General features: G+C 40.2%; 1 protein-coding gene across 1 annotated transcript; it reads left to right on the top strand.

Moving 5' to 3' along the window:
* Positions 1 to 2,319: 2,319 nt before the first annotated feature.
* Positions 2,320 to 13,308, top strand: LOC149289113 (coiled-coil domain-containing protein 62-like). Its single transcript, XM_089491025.1, has 11 exons — positions 2,320 to 2,355; positions 4,430 to 4,622; positions 6,241 to 6,407; positions 7,612 to 7,713; positions 9,123 to 9,294; positions 9,562 to 9,663; positions 10,665 to 10,753; positions 10,969 to 11,060; positions 11,666 to 11,805; positions 12,751 to 12,896; positions 13,231 to 13,308. Exons 1-11 carry the CDS (start codon positions 2,320 to 2,322, stop codon positions 13,306 to 13,308), a joined length of 1,317 nt encoding a protein of 438 aa, XP_089347151.1.
* Positions 13,309 to 18,799: the final 5,491 nt, after the last annotated feature.

Raw genomic sequence — 18,799 nt, forward strand, 5'->3', positions numbered from 1 at the left:
GAATATAAGACGACCCCAAAGGAAAAAAGTTTTACCAGTAAATGTTAATTCATGTAAACTATTTTTTTTAATAAAAGCTATGATTAAGAAAAATATTTTTTTTGTTTTTATTTCTTGTATTTTCCAACCTGCCCCCAGTTACGCACATCTGCCCCCAGGCTTGCCACTCCAATATGGCACTGTGGCCCATGATATGCCTTTTAACCCTCTATATGCCACTGTGCCCCATGATATGCCTTTTGACCCCCTATGTGCCACTCTGCCTCCAGAAATGCCTTATACCCCTGTATCCCATTCTGGCATTTAGGGGGTTAAAATGCATATTATGGGGCCGAGTGGCATATAGGGAGGTATAAGACATTTCAGGAGGCAGAGTGGCATTAAGGGAGTTAAAAGGCATTGTATAGAGCACTCTGCCTCCAGAAATGCCTTATACCCCTATATGCCACTATGGCATTTAGGGGGTTAAAAGGCATATTATGGGGCAGAGTGGCATATAGGGAGGTATAAGGCATTTCAGGAGGCAGAGTGCTCTATTAAATGCCCCCTTAACGCCACTCCAGAAATGCCCTATACCCCCATTTAACACACACACACACACACCCTATACCCCCATTTAACTAACACACACACACACACACTCCCCCCACCCTCTCACCCCTCTCTCCCCTCTCTCCCTTCTCAGCCCTCTCAGCCCTTTCTTACCGGTGCTTCCAGCCGGGGCAGCGGGTTGACGTCGCCTTCCGCTGCAGCCGGAAGGAGGTGGAGTTGGCAGCTGGGGTTTGTATGCGTCCGTCGCGTATACTTTCCCCGGCTGTCAGAGATCAGATCACCGGTGCGGGGAACTCTGATCTCTGACAGTCGGGGAAGGTCTACGCGACGGACGCAGACAACCCCCGCTGCTAGCCACACCTCCTTCCGGCTGCAGCGGACGTTGTCTATGCGAATCGCGTAGACGTCAACCCGCTGCCCCGGCAATACAGCAGGAAGCACCGGTAAGTGTGTGGGGGGGGGGGGGCAGGAGGATCCAGGTCCCCTGCAGCGGTGCGGGGGATCTGGATCTTAGTCTCCTAATCAGACTCTATTTGAGGTCTGATTAGAAGATGACCCCGATTAGAAGACGAGGGGTATTTTTCAGAGCATTTGCTCTGAAAAAAACCTCGTCTTATAATCGAGCAAATACGGTATTATGGGTGGTATGCATGCTTGAATGCAGGTGACTCAACTAAGTGAACATAATAAGTCGAAGTTTCCATTGGCATTAGAGGCATCTGATGAGTCACTACATAGAATCTTCATGGTGGGCTATCAAAGGGTTAAAAGTTCAAGGGTCTCAGGGCATAACCTATGGACAATAAAAAGAAATGTGACTGCTTTCTAACATGCCCAACTCAGTGTTTGTGTCTATAAATCCGTATTGTAATCTGATGTCCCGCTTGCTATGTCCTGGTTTACCCGTTGTACAGCGCTGTGGAATTTGATGACGCTATATAAATCAATAAATAATAAAATGGGACTTTAAATGTATTGCCATTGTACAGCGCTACGGAATTTGATGACACTATATAAAACAATGAATAATAAAAATAATATTGCATTATTAGGTCATTTAATTTGAATTCACAAATGATTAAAAAAGTAATATCGTTGTTATAAATATCTAAGTCCGCTATCCTCGCCGAGTATTGTGTAGTTATCCCTGGTAAGTCTCAGAGTGCTGCACTAAGCACCGTAGCGGGTTTCCGTGTTCACAGCACGGAGTATCTAAGGGTTCCGTGCCGAGCGGAGCGTATACTGGACTATATACTGCTATCCATCTGATGTCAGAAGGTATCTGCCAGATGAGTAACCTAGCAGCATTTCTAACTGAAAGCCTTCTCAGATTGCAGGAAGACCATTTGTCATCAGCCTTACGATGGCTGTAGCATCCCTTTAAAGATGGAATGTTAGACTTTTTAAGCTTTTTAGACTTCCCAAATGAAATCACATGATACCTTTTTAGAGAAGAAACAAAATGACAGAACAAAATGTCATGAGCCTTTTTTGCTCACACGTATTGCTAAAACAATGATATATGATATTCATGTCTGGATGGGTTAGACAATACTTTCTTATGGAAACTTGCTTTGTAAGGTTTCCATATTAAGTTATGTTCGTTAAACATTTGACGTCCAGGGCCGGGTTAAATCAATGAAATTACTTTCAATAAATGTTCCTATGTTAACTATGCATTAAGAAGGGATTATGGAGGCTGAAATTTGTAAATATTGGATATTTACAGAACACTGTCTGAAACAAGAACTGATCATCAGAGCAACTATGAACTTTCCGTTACCTCTCACAACTCCACCAAAGGTACTGAACACATCATCTTGTGTATTGTAAGGATTTATTTTTTAATGTTAAACATTATTGGGGAACACACTGATGAAGTACTGATGCTCATATTTGTTTCACTGCTTTTTACCTATTTCTATCGGGTACCAGTTTAATTAATCGATTTAGGCTATGAATTAACCATACAGCATTTGGTGCATTTAAATTAGAACTTATTTAAAGGTATGACTGCTTATGTTTAAGGTTATAAAACATTCATACAAGGATCCCAGCCACTTCCATTGGCTGCCAGACAATCTGAGAAGCTTTGGGAAAGTATTTAAAATAAATAAATAAATCTACAATATTCACTACCATATTGTTATTCTGGATTCACAGTAGTAAAGCACTTTATTTTGCACTATATAATGTGAATGCATTGTAAATTCTGATCATTCATTGTAAATATCTGTATCTCCTCTTGATAACCAAGATACAACAAACTTATGCTGTGGTGTCCCTAGTTAATAGTACCTATAGAGCATTCCTGGGAAAATTGAATTTATATACGTACAAATAAGCAAATGTTGAGGTAGTGTCTTTGGCTCCAGACTTTTTGGGAAATTTGTTGATGTAACCCTATGAGTGTTTGTACTTTCAAAGCTAGTAGAACCCTGCAGGACACATACATAAACCACTTGCCTGCTTGAAAATTACTGGCAGATGTTGTATCAAGTCTGGGTTTAGATGTTTTACAGCAGAACTCCATTTATGCCCTCGATCTGTGGGAGATCATTTTTCAGCTTTCAGTGACAGATAAATATGGTTCCCTCGACTGACCCCTGGGCACTCTTTTCAGTGCACTATACTGCCCCTATACTGGGTATTCCCCTAGTGCCACTAAAATGGTAAAAATGAATCATGAAGTGTATGTGTATATGTCTGTTTATGGGCAGGTGTGTGTACAGGCAGCATGTATAGGTAGGTATGTGTAAGGGCAGTGTGTATGGTCAGGTGTGTGTAAGAGCAGTTTAGTTATGTGTGTGTTTGTAAGCTGGTGTGTGTATTTGCATGTGCATATGTGTGTGTAAAGGTAGCAGTGTGTGAGAGTAGTTTATGTGTATATGTGTGTTTTTGGGCAGCGTATGTGTATATGTGTGTTCATGGACAGATATGTGTAAAGGCAGTATAAATAAAATAAACTCTAAAAAAAGAGGTGGGGGGCACAATTTTCCGTTCTCTGATGAGCTGGTTGGACACCCCATTCCAAAACCATGAGTGTTAATATGGAGTTGCCATGGCTATAATAGCCTCTGCTCTTCTGTGAAGGCTTTCCACACAATTGTGGAGTGTGTCTGTGGAAATTTGTGCCTATTCAGCCAAAAGAACATTTGTGAGGTCATGCATTGATGTTGGACAAGAAGGCTTACAATTCATCCCAAAGGTGTTCAATGGGGTTGAGGTCAGGGCTCTGTCTGGGCCATTCGAGTTCCTCCACATCAAACCCATCCAACCATGTCTTTATGGGCCTTGCTTTGTGTGCTGGGGCACAGTCATGCTGGAATAGAAAAGAGCCTTCCCCAAACTGTTCCCACAAAGTTGAAATAATACAATTGTTTAAAATGCCTTTGTATGCAGTAGCATTAACATTACTGTAACAGATGCTGGACCCCCATTTTGGGAAGATTATTAAAAAAAATCCCCCAATAACCTTCCTAAAATAGAGGTCCAGCATTTGTCCAACCTGCGGCCCTCCAGCTGCTGCAGGACTAAATCTCCCATAATGCTCTTTCAGCTAAGGGGCTGGCTGAGGAGTATGGGAGATGTAGTCCTGCAGCAGCTGGAGGGCCGCAGTTGGACGCCCCTGCAGTAGACCATGGACACACGTTGATATTTTGGGTAACTGGAAGCAAAACCATGTTCTTACTTTAACCTCTTTACTGTATCATAGATGGATCATCATTAAGTACACAGTAATATGTAAATAACAATTTTGGTTTCCTAACACTTCCCTCCTTCTGAATTCAGTACATGACAATTTGTATTTGGAAGTATGTGTTAAAATAAGATGTGAAATTATGACTCCATTGTTATGATGTTGTTGTTTCTATAGCTTCTCTCCACAGACCTGGAAAACTCTACAATCCAGAAGCAGAGGAAAGAACTGCAGTTACTAATTGCAGAGCTGAAAGACAGAGAGAAAGAGCTCAATGACATGGTATCAGTGCACCAGCGCCAGCTCCTGGCCTGGGAGGATGACCGTCAGAAGGTTCTTACTTTGGAACAAAAGTGCTCCAGGCTTGAAAGTAATGTAGTGAGAACCTCCTAGTATCATATCGTACACATGCAGAAATATACATTGCATTAGAGCCTGATACTATTTGCTAGTATATATATAATACAATTTTTCCATAATTGCACCCCTGGAAAGAAATTGTAGTTATTAACTGTGGTTATTGCAGTTCATCCTTTTGTTGTACTTTTTCCCTTCCATTGGTGCATTGGGTTTCCTGTTCATACCGCTCAAGCGTCTTGCACAGAGCAGTCCTGATTTTCAAACAATGGCCCGATGAGCTGCCCCACTCATATACCCTGACTCACTCACTAATCTGTAAAATCTGCCAAGGTCTATACTTCTGTAGCACATGTCTCCACTGCAGCTCGGCCTCCTCACAAGGTATTGAACCAGAGCGCTGTGATATGCAAATTTGAGACCTGAAACTTAATTGTATGAAAATCATGGGCAATTGTTTGGAGTACATTTAATTTATTCCACGATTTAGCTGATATTTATGTATGTATTTGTACTTCACAGTGTTTTGCTGTGTTTGCTGACTCAGGTTTATGATCTGTCACAGTTATTTGGGCATTTTTTTTTTTGCATGAAGAAAAGGGGCAGTGGTGGCCGCAACACATGGGTTCCATGTAAGAATCCATCAAACACCACATCCTGCTAAATCTAAATATATATACATATATATGCAAACATCCTGTTTAATATAAATCTATATAAATATATTTTCATTAAACAGGAAGGTGCAAGGTTTTAGTAAATATTAGCGTATGTATGTATATACTGTATATGTATGTATATATATATATATATATATATTAAACAGGATGGACGTGCTGCTGCTGCTGCTGCTGCTATCTCTCTTCTTTCTCGTTATCTCCCCTTCTCTCTATGTCCGCCTTTCCCTCTATTCATTCTTTCTACTGTATCCTTCTCTTTATTTCTCCATTTAGTTATTATCTCTCCTGTTTCTCACCATCTCTCCCCTTTCTCCCCAACGTTTACCTTTTTCTCAATTCCTGTGGTGGGGCACCGGGTCTGTTCACGATGTGCGCCGCTTCAATGCTGAGCGCCAGTAGCCGGCACTGTTCGCGAGGGAGCAGAGTGAAACAGAGGTCTGCATGAACAGATCTCATGCTCGCTTTATTTTGGGCCGATTTCAAAAATTAACCGATCGGTCGGCCTTGTCGTGCTTGTGGGTTCGCCATTGCTAATCCATGAGAATGCTTGTGTCTTTAGAAGAATACTTGTCTGGGACAGAATAGCAGCTGATATCAGAAATCGCCTAACATCTTTAGAACATTAATCACATCCATAAACATATTTTTGTCTTTGATTTTTTCATTTCTGCTTTCTTTTCTTAGCTTATAGCAGAGCTTTTTTTTTTAAAGCTCAGTGGATAGGTTAACACGGGACGGATTTACAAAAACTTTATATTTTACTGAAAACCATTGCTATAGACTAGGCAGTGGTCTTTAAAACCGTTTAACTGTTACAAGTTAAAATATCCAATTGGCCATAAAATAAAAGAAAAAAACTTTAGAGTAATATTAAAGTCCACATTGTGCACTTTCCGAAAAAATGGGGTTGGAATACTTAATAGCATAACATATATTTTTTCGTATTATTAGATGAACTCCAGAAAAGGAATGAAATAATCAGGTCCCTAACCCAGAGGATAAAACTAATGGAAACCCAGCAACATGACCGGAGGACAACTTTGGAGAACACTCAGCAGCAACTGCAGGAATTGTCCTTCAAAGCATCAGAAGCAACCAGTCAGTGCCAGGAGCTGGAGGTAACGGAGTGAGGGAAATGCTTCAAATTTTACAAAAACGACCAAAATGTCATGGCATAGATATGCAAAGAGGTCAGCTTCCTCATGACATGAGGGTAATGATGTATGCGTTGCCTTGCTGTTCAATCTGACCTCTTCAAACTCACATTGTTCTTCTTCTAAAGACTTTTTATATAATAATATCTAAAAGTGGATTTAAATTTGCTACCTGTTACGCTGGATCAGGCACCACAGGAGGTGGACCCACGATGCAGAAATGTCTCCGAAAAACAAGCCGGGATCGAGACAGGCAGCACAGGAGCGTGGTAAATACAATAGCCGGGGTCGGGGCAGGCAGCACAGGATCAGGTTCAAATGACAAAGCCGAGGTCGGGACAGGCAGCGCAGGATCAAGGTCAAATAACAAAGCCGAGGTCTGGTACACGTGGAGATCAATCAATAAACAGGAGCACCCAGAGAACATTAACATGGACTCGTTGAACGGGCAAGGAAACAAGGAACCAGGAAGGTTTAAATAGAACCAATGGCGGGAGAGCAGGTAAGATGACGTCATCGCGACCGGCGCAATTAGCGTCGTCGCGATGGCAACAACAAACAAAACTTCCTGCCTGTGTTACCTCCGTGAAGGACACGGAGGAGCCACACAGGCAGGGGAGGAAAACAACCTCCGTGGACATGCAGCGGCGATCAAACACTTGATCGCCGCCGGCATGCCCGCGGCGGTACCCAACGAGATCCTCTCTGCCTGTGTTGCTGCCGCGAGCGACGCGGCAGTGCCACACAGGCAGGGAAGGTAAAACCACCTCCGTGGACATGCAGCGGCGATCAAACACTTGATCGCCGCCGGCATGCCCGCGGCGGTAAACTACGAGTTCCTCTCTGCCTGTGTTGCTGCCGCGAGCGACGCGGCAGTGCCACACAGGCAGATGAGGTGCTGGTCGGGTACCGCGAGCATGTAGCGGCGGATCGGTTTTCCGATCGCCGCTGATATGCTGCGGCAGCCCGAACAGAGCTGTCAGGAACCGGGAGGCGTGCCTGCTCAATACGCACGCCCCCTCGTGTGCGTGTAGAGCGCACGTCAATACACGAGGGGGACGTGCGCGAGGGACGCCGTGGGACCCCGGCCGGACAGGTAGGTGTTACACTACCCGAACAAGCAGAGTTTAATTACCTTTACAAATATCTTACTCTTTTTACTTTTCAGGAAAGAAATACGAGTCTAAATGAGTCAGTACTGGAGCTTTCTGGCCATGTTGGACGGTTACAAGCCAGGGAACAGGAGTTGGCAACATTGCTAAAGCTCAAGGTAATGCACTAAGGGGACATTTTCATTCCAGAAAGTAGAGTTTTGTTAACAGTCAAATTTTTTATGCATTATCTGTTTTGGGGGGTTTTTGAGGAGGGAGAAAAAAATTGAAAGGCTCCCCAAGTGCATGGGAGGGCTGGTGCCATTCGGTCCATGGGGAAGTCTGTCCATGTGGCCCTCTAATAAACATATTTAGCACAAAGGGGATGTATAGAAATCACATATAAGGAGCATGGACATTATACAATCAGGTTGTTAAGGATTAAGTCCTTGTTACTCTTGACATTCTGGTTGCTTTGTGTGAAATTGCAAGTCAAACAAAACCTACAGCTTTCTCCTGCCCAAGTGTTTGCACTTTTGATCCCTACCCCAAGGACAATGCCTGCCCATTTCAATAGCAGATTGAAGCCCTATATTAGCAGTATATCATCACAAAAGTAGATGTGGGCAGTAGGCTTGGTGTAATGACCTTATAACAGTTAATAAGATTGTTAAGCATTTTGTCGCTCCTATATAACCTGTGAGAATTGGCCTGACTTACAGAGCATATCTGCAGTTTAATATCTTTGTGGTCCTGATTTAGTAAGATAGAATGTAGTTTGAGTACCACTAACAATTGGGAAGCCATTCGCACATATGTAATAAAATAATACAATATATGATCATATAATACCCTGCCTGCTATAGTTCACACAACATGCTGCCCTTGCACATGTGGTACTTGAACTTAAAGTTGTGCGTGTATTTTTATTTTATATAGCACCATCATATTCCTTGAAAAAGGTGAGCTAAAGGAATATGGGAGAGCGTTAATGTGCAATGTTGTAAACATCCTTAAAGAAGTGGGTCTTAAGGGATTTTTTGAAGGACCTAAGGCAGGGGAGAGACGAATAGACCGGGGGACAGCATTCAAGGGGCAGCCCTTGAGAAATCTTGTAAGTGTGCATGAGAGCTAGAAATCAGAGGAGAGGATAGAAGGAGATCATTGGATGAGCGGAGAGACCGGTTAGGAGTGTATTTAGAGATGAGTGAGGAGATGGAGGGAGGGGAACTGTGAAGGGCTTTGAAAGTAAGAGTGAGGATTTTGAAATGAATCCTGAAGCGCACAGGCAGCCAGTGAAAAGACTGACAGAGGGGAGAGACGTTAGTAAAGCGATGGGAGAGGAAGATAAGTCTGCCAGCAGCATTCATGGTGGATTGTAGAGGGGTGAGACGGTTAAGAGGGAGACCAGCTACAGTAATCAAGACGGGAGATAATCAGGGCATGGACAAGAGCCTTGCTAGTTCTTTAGATGTTTTGGGTGGTTAGTTGTACCTGTAAAGAAGAATTAGTGGCTTAGTTGATTTCTGTTTTGTCTGAATCAGACACAAAGCACAGGAGTAACAGATGTAATTCACATGCGATATAGGACAAGAACATCATTGAGACGACCAGTCACATTATAGAGTTCACCTCCCGCTTTAAAGAGCTGGAAGCAGGACTGAGGGAGACCAGACTTGGGGAAGCCTCTGCTATTAAGGAAATACAAGATCTGAAGCAGAGGTTAAAAGGATTAAAGAGTGAAGTTGATAAACTAAGAGGTGAGAGGTTTTTCTGACGTCCTCTGAGAAAAGTTCTTGCCTGATTTGACTGCATTCTTGCATATGTTAAATTATAACTCAGTTGGCCTTAATAAACACAATGCCATATGGTGTGGAGATTGCTACCCATCAATACTCAAATTAAAAAGAATGTTTTTTTCTCTTTTTGTATGAGGAAGGATTATAATATAATCCTTTATTGTATTTTGCCAATAGTTATTGAATTTAAAATATTATGGTAAGGGCATGTATTATCTGTATTTTCAGATGATCTCATCCAAAAGACTGCAGAAAATAATGAGCAGAGAGAGGAACTAATTCGTCTGAAACAGGAGAGTGCATACTGGCAGGCTGAATTGGCTTTTGCAAGTGAGTGATTTCTCTTGGGTTTATATATTAGGCCAGGTGAATTAATGGCTAGTGTTCACAAAATCTCTTTTATTTGGTTAATCGTGTATTCATGCCTGTGCATTATACTATATACTATGTATATTTTTTTGCATTAGCTGTATTTGTGTAGAAGGTACATTATCCCCTCTACAATCCTCAGTAGAGCCGGATAGTGTCAGTGCAAGTTTCCATTATTTTGGTAAACTGTTTTGGGGTGCAAGTCCTGCTAGCGAGTTCTGGATACTGAGCAGTGCCTTTCGGAAAACCCACAGTCCCGCACCAGGGTAACAGAAAAAATAACAAGTAAACACAAATTATATGTACAGGCGCCTCTAGTTGCACTGGCAATTGCTGCCTGCATGTTTTGCCTGCCTAGTGCTTGCGCATGGTACCTTTATAAATAAAACATTTGTTAGGGTGTGAGCCATTGCCTAAGGCGAACCGTGGCTGTCCACTCTGACCTTGTATAAGCATCTGTGAGCAGCAGCCTTGCGGGAGAACCAAAAGGCGGAACTATATAAGAAGTTCTGTGCAGGCGCCTAAAAAATATTTTTCCAAAAATATAATGTTGTGGCTTTTATTTGGGTTAAAGTTGCATCTTTCTCAAAAGGGCGAACTAGTTGTTTAAGTTGGCCTTCTGGCTTAAGGGCGGATGGCCTGGGGTTAGTTAAAAGATTGTTTCACTCTGGGTTTGGGCCAATATAGTTAATACAATTGTTTGTGTATGTTTTTAATTGAAGAGTTTTTTGTTAATATTATGTAAAGCTAAATAAAAGGCCACGGCCTGTTTATAACCAAAAAAGTTGTAATGTTTTATTATGTGAATTATTAAGGTTGGCGTGTATCCCTTACAACCATGTGTAATAAAGCTTCTTTTCTTTGCTAGTAATTCCTACTAACAACGTTTAGATATGTTCAAGTACATAAGCAAGTAAAATTCGTTTCTCTTTTTTATAATGTTTTACCATTTTTTGCTACAGCGGAGAGAGAGAGGCGTAAAGATCATTTACTTCTGCTGGCAAAATCAAAACAGGGTAGAACAGACACGGAACTTAAGAACCTTCGGCAGGTAGGTTTCATTTTAAACGAACTAAAGATTTTTAGCGCAATATTCTGGTAGTCTACTACAGACATTTTCCCATGGATGATGGATTGTGTAGCTGGAAATATTTGTTTCTGAGCCTAGAACACATTACATTTTTTCTCCATAGAACCAACTGCCAATTTGCTTTCTTTAAAATGTGCATATTGCCTTTCAAACCCGTTTTGTGTGTTTTTACCCAGATTTATATGAAACAGCATCACGACCTACAGTTTCTTCACTTGACTTTAGAATGTTCCCAGGATACGCAGAAGCACGAACAGAATGACACAAGGTAATCATCCCTTTCCGACTATCCATAAATAAGCCTTTGCACATGAAAACCACTGTTTACACTTCTTTTTGAATAAACGTGTCGTGACAATGTTGCAAGGTGGCGTTTTGTACAGCAGAAAACCTTCACCTTCCTAGGAAATGTCTAGATAAAATCTATTCTGTTGGCCGGTTACCTTATATGTGTTTGTTGTTGAGTATTGTGGTTGGGTTGGATGCATGCAAATCCAATATCCAGCATGCATAGGTCAGTTACTAAGAAATCAGTGAACTAATAATCCTTTGCCTGCATTAGAAGAAGAAAAAAAAACAGACTACATATTTCTATTGAAATATCTTCTTTAACACATGATTATCTAAAATACAGGCAATAGTTATGTTACTAACTTTTAATTTAATGTTTGCCATCTTATTGTTCAAAATAGAGAGAGCAGCCATGTTGCCTTAATATACTGCCAATTTAATTGTTGTAACTTATTTCCCCCATAGTTTCCCCATTTTAAATGGAAACTGTGATGTGTGGACTGCTCATTTCATTTTGAATTGAAAACCCCTGGGGTTTTTGTCTTGTGATTATAGTCCAGTTATTATTCTATTTTGTTCTAGTGATGGCCCGTTAGACCTCAAATCCCTGTCTCTGGAGACCCCTGGGAAAGATGGATTACTAGGAAGCAGCCAGAGCCATCTTAGTTTTCTTTCAGAATTGAAAGGACCGCTAATGCACTCGACACTTAGAGACTCAACAGGATCTAAGATCCAGGTAAGTACTTACAGTCCCTTATACTTTATTCTTGTCCATTTACTTATTCTTGAGATCTTTCAACAGCGTTTTAATTATTTCTTTATTATTTTGGTAAGCTTAAGGGACGAAAATATTGCATATTAAAGTAAGTAGTACTTTGATATGCATTAGGGGGGAAAAAAGCACTAACCACGGGGGCAGCTGCGCTTCTCCTCCATGGTTGACTATGGGAATACATTTCTCACATGCACTCGGGTCTCTATAGACCTCCCACTCCACAGCCATTGCCACACCAGTGCTGGGGTTGACTGGTGGCAACTATTTCACAGGGCAGGTGATGTGTATACGGCTGAACAAATCTCCTGCACAAAAAACTGTGTTTGTGTGTGGAGGGGGGTAAATCTCCCTATACATTTGCATAATCATTTAAAAGTAACTCTAAGTGCATATGACGGCCGGTGTGCCGCTTTAACCTCTTAATTGGTAATTGTCAAATGCAGTTGTAATTTTACATGCAAACTTATTAAGATCAGTACATATGGATATAGATAGATAGATATATATATAGTCTTGATGTAATGACATATCACTGGCAAGTTAAGAAATGTTGCCTCTTGTTTTATCAGATCAAGTAAGAATTGTGTGAGGCCACTTTGCATTAATTATTTAAACTTTAGTAACCTAATGCCACTAGCGAGATACAGTTAATATTTTATTACTCGGGTACATCTCGTCTTTAAAGAGATATACTGCAGGTTGGCTCTTAGCTTCTCTGGTGTGATGTTGCCTTCTGGCAGGGTCTGAAACTCCTTTTGTGCCAATGGCCTCAGCAGAAAGCAGACCCGTTCCTCTTAAAAGTAACCTGAAAACATTGTTCCATATTTTAGGAAAGTTTTTTTTCTTGTGTGATAGGCCACTGCTGGTCATTAGTTCCTCAGCCTGATTGTTTCTTTGGTTTTCCCGAAGTCCCCATCTCCAACATCCAAGCTGCAGCAGTTACTAGCAGAGTCACGTCAGATGGTGGCAGATCTTGAGCTTAGTACCCTGCTACCGGGGTCTTACACCAGTTCCAACATTTGCGGGGACCAGAGCGGGGTAAGCTGCAAACTAGTTAGGATCAAAGTTTTCAGATAACATTGTTCTTACAGTGGATTGATTGCATGTGCAGAGCGTGATTCTGGGTTATTATTTTATGGATGTTATAAGCAGTACTGTCCATTAAAGACACCGCAAACCCTTATTGGTTGCATACCCATGCATGGTGATGACAAATGCAGATACCTCTTAGACCACAAACCCCATCTTATTCAGCATGTGTTCTGGTATAATATAATTCATATGAAACCACAACAAAGTGTGCCTGGCATGGTGGCTTTGAAGCATAAAAAAATTGACATGCTTATTTCGGGTTTCTTTTTAAATATTACAGCAAAGAGGAGAACCATCACAGGAGACAAATCTTCAAGAAATCAACAGCAGGAAACCTAACACAAGTAGACCTTCTTGATTATCTTTGGTAAGATTTTGTGGTTTCACTTGTGCTACATGCACAAATGTAATTTGCTTATAGCCAAATCTGTAACCTTAACAAATATATATTTCTCTTTATTGCATTTCTCTTTATTCCTAGACCAAGCTAATATTTTTGAAATTATTTAGCTGATATTTTCTTTTTAATGTGTGAAAAGTTAATTACAGTACAGAACTAGTATTAGTGCATTATAAATATAAACACTAGGTTTACGCTTTGGAGATTGATCTGTGTATCCAAATGCTGTGTGATAGGAAGCAAGTTCGTTCATAGCTGTCATTGTGTAGCTCAGTTAGAACAGTGGAAACGTATTGCATTTAAATGAACTGATATGTGTGTGTACAGGTGTTATCAGCACATTTATTCCTGGTAAGATTTGTGATACTCTGACACAAGAAACCTTGTAGAGTTCTAGGAATAGATGTCAACAGAGCTAGAATAAAGAAATAATATTTAGATAGGAAACCATGTCCATAGCGTATGTCCTGCACACTGTATCTGGTGTGTCTGCTCCCTCTACAGCAGCTCAGTAGCGTGACAACAAACAGTTTATCATCTTTTCTCCCTTCCACTTACGCACAAAACTTGGACTTAACATTAACAACATTTTCTTACATATTTCCATTTAACGACAAAGCTTTTCATGGAGATATTTTACTGTTTAACCCTTTTTATTGATTCTACTAAGAGTCAGTATTGTAGTACAACAATGTCGGTAGTTGCAACAGAGGGTAATGTCATGTCAGAAGATCTAAACAAAAATGCATTGCGATAAGAAACATAACAGGAGCGTCAAGTCTAAATATCCACGGCGATGTTGGTTATAAACCATTGGCTACTTCGCTACAGAATCATAAACCCAATTTGGGGGGAGAGTGGACTCCAGTGCCCTTATCACCAAGACTACAATGTGCATCATATGTTCAGAAACCTGAAAGACAATGTAAAGATAAAAAGAAGTAGCTTGGCTGCCTACCAGGTAAATTGAGTTTGTCCCTGCCATGTGTGTCACCTTGTCTCTCTGACCCACATATTCCGCATTGACCCTTGTCTTAGGTTAGTCCGCATCATGGACTCTGAAGGGACTGCAGTAGGTAGGTTATTCCTGACAAGTTTCAAAGTATAGCACAAAGTATGGTGAACAACATTAAAAGGCAGCTTCTTGTATTAACAAAGTTTATACGTAACCAGGGAGATCCTGTTTGTATTCTAAGCACATAAAATAATTCTTGGTTTGCATCTGGTAATGCCAGTGCCCATTAACCTTAGCAAATGTAACCGCATCTATACACAATACTGACTTTACAACATGTACATATTGATTGGTTTTGCTATTTTTTTTACAGGACTGTTACTTTGGTGCATGATGTTATCCACATACGGTGATGTCCTGATGAAAGTCAGTAATGACTGAAACGTCGACTTGACTTTGAATAAAATGAAATTGTCAATTTAACCCCTTCGCGACCTTTGCCGGTTCAGGACCGTCATGACATGAAGGTCACTAAATGACCTTTGACGGTCCTGAACCGTCAAAAAGTAAAATAAGCTTAGAAAGTGATCAACGATCACTTTCTTCGCTTAAACGGCGTTACTGTAATGCCTCGATGTCGAGGAATTCAGTAACGCCGAGATCGGCATCGGGGGCCATGTCTGGCCCCTCCCCGAGGCGTCAACAGCCGCCATACATTGTATGGCGGCGGACGCCCGTTTTAAAAGCGTTTAGGAGGCGATCAACGATCGCCTCCTAAACTTAAATGGTGTCGCTGGAATGCCTCGATCAGGAGGCATCCAGCGACACCAAACACTTACCTCTGGGTGGGCTGTGACCGCTCCGGAGAGCGGTCACAGCCGCAGCTGCCGGTGTTCTTCGCCATCAACAAGATGGCGGCCGCCCTGTAAAAGAAACAAACAAGTTTTTTAAGTTCGCTAGATGGTCTAGAGAACTCTGGCTCCACTTGTAAGTTGAATACAGGTACTGCATTCAACCATGCAAGTCAATGGAGCCCAGCTTTCTAATCACAATGTGATTAGTAAAATATAAAAAAAAAAAAAAATATGGAAAAAATTAAAAGTGCTAACATTTAAAAATAATTATGCAGTGATGTCACTAGATGAACCATCCAGCAAAATGTGTAAAAAATATATATAAAAAAAAAAGTATTAAAAAAATAAAATAAAAAAATAAAGTTTATTATTTTGAGCAAGTGCTAAAATTTCTCAAAAATCTCAACAAAGAGTTAAAATAAAAGCACTTCAAATACCCAAGGGGTGTCTAATATATAAAAAAATGGCTGATGGGGTAAATTGGAGTGGCTGAGCTCAAAGATAGGGCATAGGTACAGACTTTCCAAAATGGACAAAAAAAGCGCACTTCCCAAATGTGGCATTTTAAATCTCAAACAACACGACAAATCCATGCATGTCGGTTATCACTGCACTCAGGAGATGTTGCTGAACACACATTGGGGTGTTGTTTGACAGTGACATATACCAGGACCTGTATATCTATAACTAAAGTACAATTTGTGTGAAAAAAAATAAAAAAAAATTACTATTACAAAGTTTGACAAAGTGTAGTTGTATAATTGGTGCATGGAAAGGGTTAAAATAACAGCATTTGGAATACCCTGGGGTGTCTAGTTTTCAAAAATATATGGTTTGACAGGGTTAAATTGAGTTAACCGGCTTCAAAGATGTTCCAAAGAGGAGATGGAGGCAGAATGACCAGATTTGTTAAAAAAGATTTGGAAATCATAAAACGCTGCTTGTACTTATTGCCCTATAACTTACAAAAAACAGCAAAAAAACATAAAAACATTGGGTATTTCTAAACTCAGGACAAGTAGTAGAATCTATTTAGCTAGTTTTTTTACTTGCTTTTTTAGGTGAGTAAAAGATTTTTCAAATAAAAGTCATAAAATGTGTTTTTTTTTCAATTTTTCACCATGTTTTTTTTATTTTTTTTATAGTAAATAAGATGATACGATCAAAATAATGGTATCTGAAGAAAGCCCATCTTGTCCTGAAAAAAACAATATATAACTTATGTGGGTACACTAAATGGGTGAGGAGAAAATTACAGCTGAACACAAGCACCACAAAAGTATTAAAACAGCCTCGGTCCCACAGGGTACAAAACGAAAAATGAGCCCGGTCCTTAAGGGGTTAAAGACCTGGAGTGCTGACCATCTTTTTGAAAGTGTTTTGTATGGAAACTGCTGGTTACTAGCACCGGGCTTGGAATATTTGGAATGGTGTGCAATGGACTCTGTGAGTAAATGGATATTGATTGGTTTTGCTATTTTTTTTACAGGACTGTTACTTTGGTGCATGATGTTATCCACATACGGTGATGTCTATGAACGTAGATGATGGTAACGAAGGAATAGCACCGTAGCACAAACCCAGAGGGGCAGAATTCTGGCCAGATTAAACCATGCTTGTTTCATTGGCATTGCAGTCTGAGAAGCCGAACGAGACACAAGCCTTGCAAGTTGCCACCCACATCTGTTATAGTCAGTGTGGATTTTGTGGCTAGGTAATCATAATTCCAGCAGTATTTTTTTCTTGTGGATTCCAAAGAAATATATTCTTTACTTGAAATCTGACGTTAACTGGTGTTACAGCCCTTAGATTTAACGGGTGTTTGCAAATACAGACTTTTTGTGGACAGAGACTTCATTGTATATAACAGCACTTTAGAAGTTTAATTAAAGATATTATAATTAATCTATATTAAATGTATGTATATATCTCACTGCCATTTTTGTACATTGCATTGTTTTGTAAAAAATATTGTCAAATAAACCTCCTCACAGGCTTATGTATTTTTTTTTTTTTTTTTTAAATTAACACTGTGATGGATTGGATTTGACATCTGAACTGTGGTTGGCTGGACATGGTGAAATTAACCAAAGAAGGGACACTATAGCAGCCTCTTATTAATGATACAATGCTTATTGATTAACAATTTGATTCCCCAATGAATGATAATACCAGTTATCCTTTTTTTCATGTTTTTCTCCTGCTCAAACTTTTTAATGCGAAAAAGGGATGTTTTCACTAGAATTGTGTGTTAAAGATAGAATAGACTTAGTAAGAATCACTCAAAAATAAATAAATACAGTTCTTGTGAATCAAAATACTATTACAATGGTCTAATGTACAATGTGATTTACATTCTTGTGTGAAACAAATAATTTAATCTTTGATGCATATGACCATGACACAATATTAACCGTTTGGACCTGAAGGCATAATAGTACATCCTATGATTTTTGCACCGGTGGGGAAACATACAGAGGAGATCAGTGTGTCATTCAACAGCTCAGGGTCTCCTCTGTTAGCATCGCTAGCCTCCGGCTGACTGATCGGGTGTTATGGTGCCCGTGCAGGTTACACAGGAATAACTCGAACAGAAGCATTGAATGCTTTAAGAACATTCAAAATAAAAAGGCTCCCAGAAAGTCTATCCACAGACCCTCCTGAATGCTCTGTGAGCAGCAATGCAGGTCATTGGATCCCGGCTTACTAATCACTTTATAATCAGCAGCTTTAGAGATCAAACTGAAAAGAGGGAGAAACTGTGTTTTTACCTCTTCAAGAAATATTTTTTTTTTAAATAGTTACAAAAAATTAATAAATGATTAAATGGACTCCAGTGATGTCACGTGACATCATAAGGGATATGATCCATTGTGGTGGAAAAAATTGCAAAAATTCTTCAGCCTCTTAGGGGAGTGAAATCTCTCGTCGCAAGGGGTTAATAAACACAACAACTGTGTATATACAAAACTAAAGTCTTATTGGCCTGTTTTTGGAAAATTCAGAAAAGGGATATGTAGCCAGAATTCTAGATTTCTAGATTTTCTAGCAGTCCTGGGCTGCATCTCCTGTTTATGCATCAAACAGTTACTGTGGTTAGTCTGTACCTGCCATACCGCTCATGTTTTAAACAAATGTATCACTTACTGTATAATATCTTTTAACCATACAAAAGTTACTAAGGAATGCGTGTTTTCTTGTAAACTTTGTGACTGTATGCTCGTACGGTAAATAGACAGGGGTATATAAAACAGGTGAAAAAATACATTTGCTGTTGAATTTACTAGCAGTAATAATGTATCGAGTCAGCTTGTTTCAAGCTACTGCTTCCTATTTGTAATCTGCATTGTTTTCCTATTCTTATCACACATCCCCTAAGCAATGTTCACAGTGTCTCCTACTGATTAGGACAGTCTCACCTCTTGAACCCTACTTTAACCTTGGTTTGTATAAGGCTGATCTTTGCTTTCAAGCGCTTATCGGTCACATGACACCACCGCTTTCCCACTTTATTATTAGTTATTATTTATTTACACTGGGTAAGCAGGATACCACAAGCAGTGCATCATATATAAATTAGAAATTACGGAAACAAACGTTAAGGGAGGTCCCTGCCAAAAAGGCTTACAATCTAGTAGCT

This window comes from Sceloporus occidentalis, unplaced genomic scaffold (genome assembly GCF_023333645.1).
Source record: "Sceloporus occidentalis isolate IW3139 unplaced genomic scaffold, rSceOcc1.0.p SCAF_48, whole genome shotgun sequence".
NCBI lineage: Eukaryota > Metazoa > Chordata > Lepidosauria > Squamata > Phrynosomatidae > Sceloporus > Sceloporus occidentalis.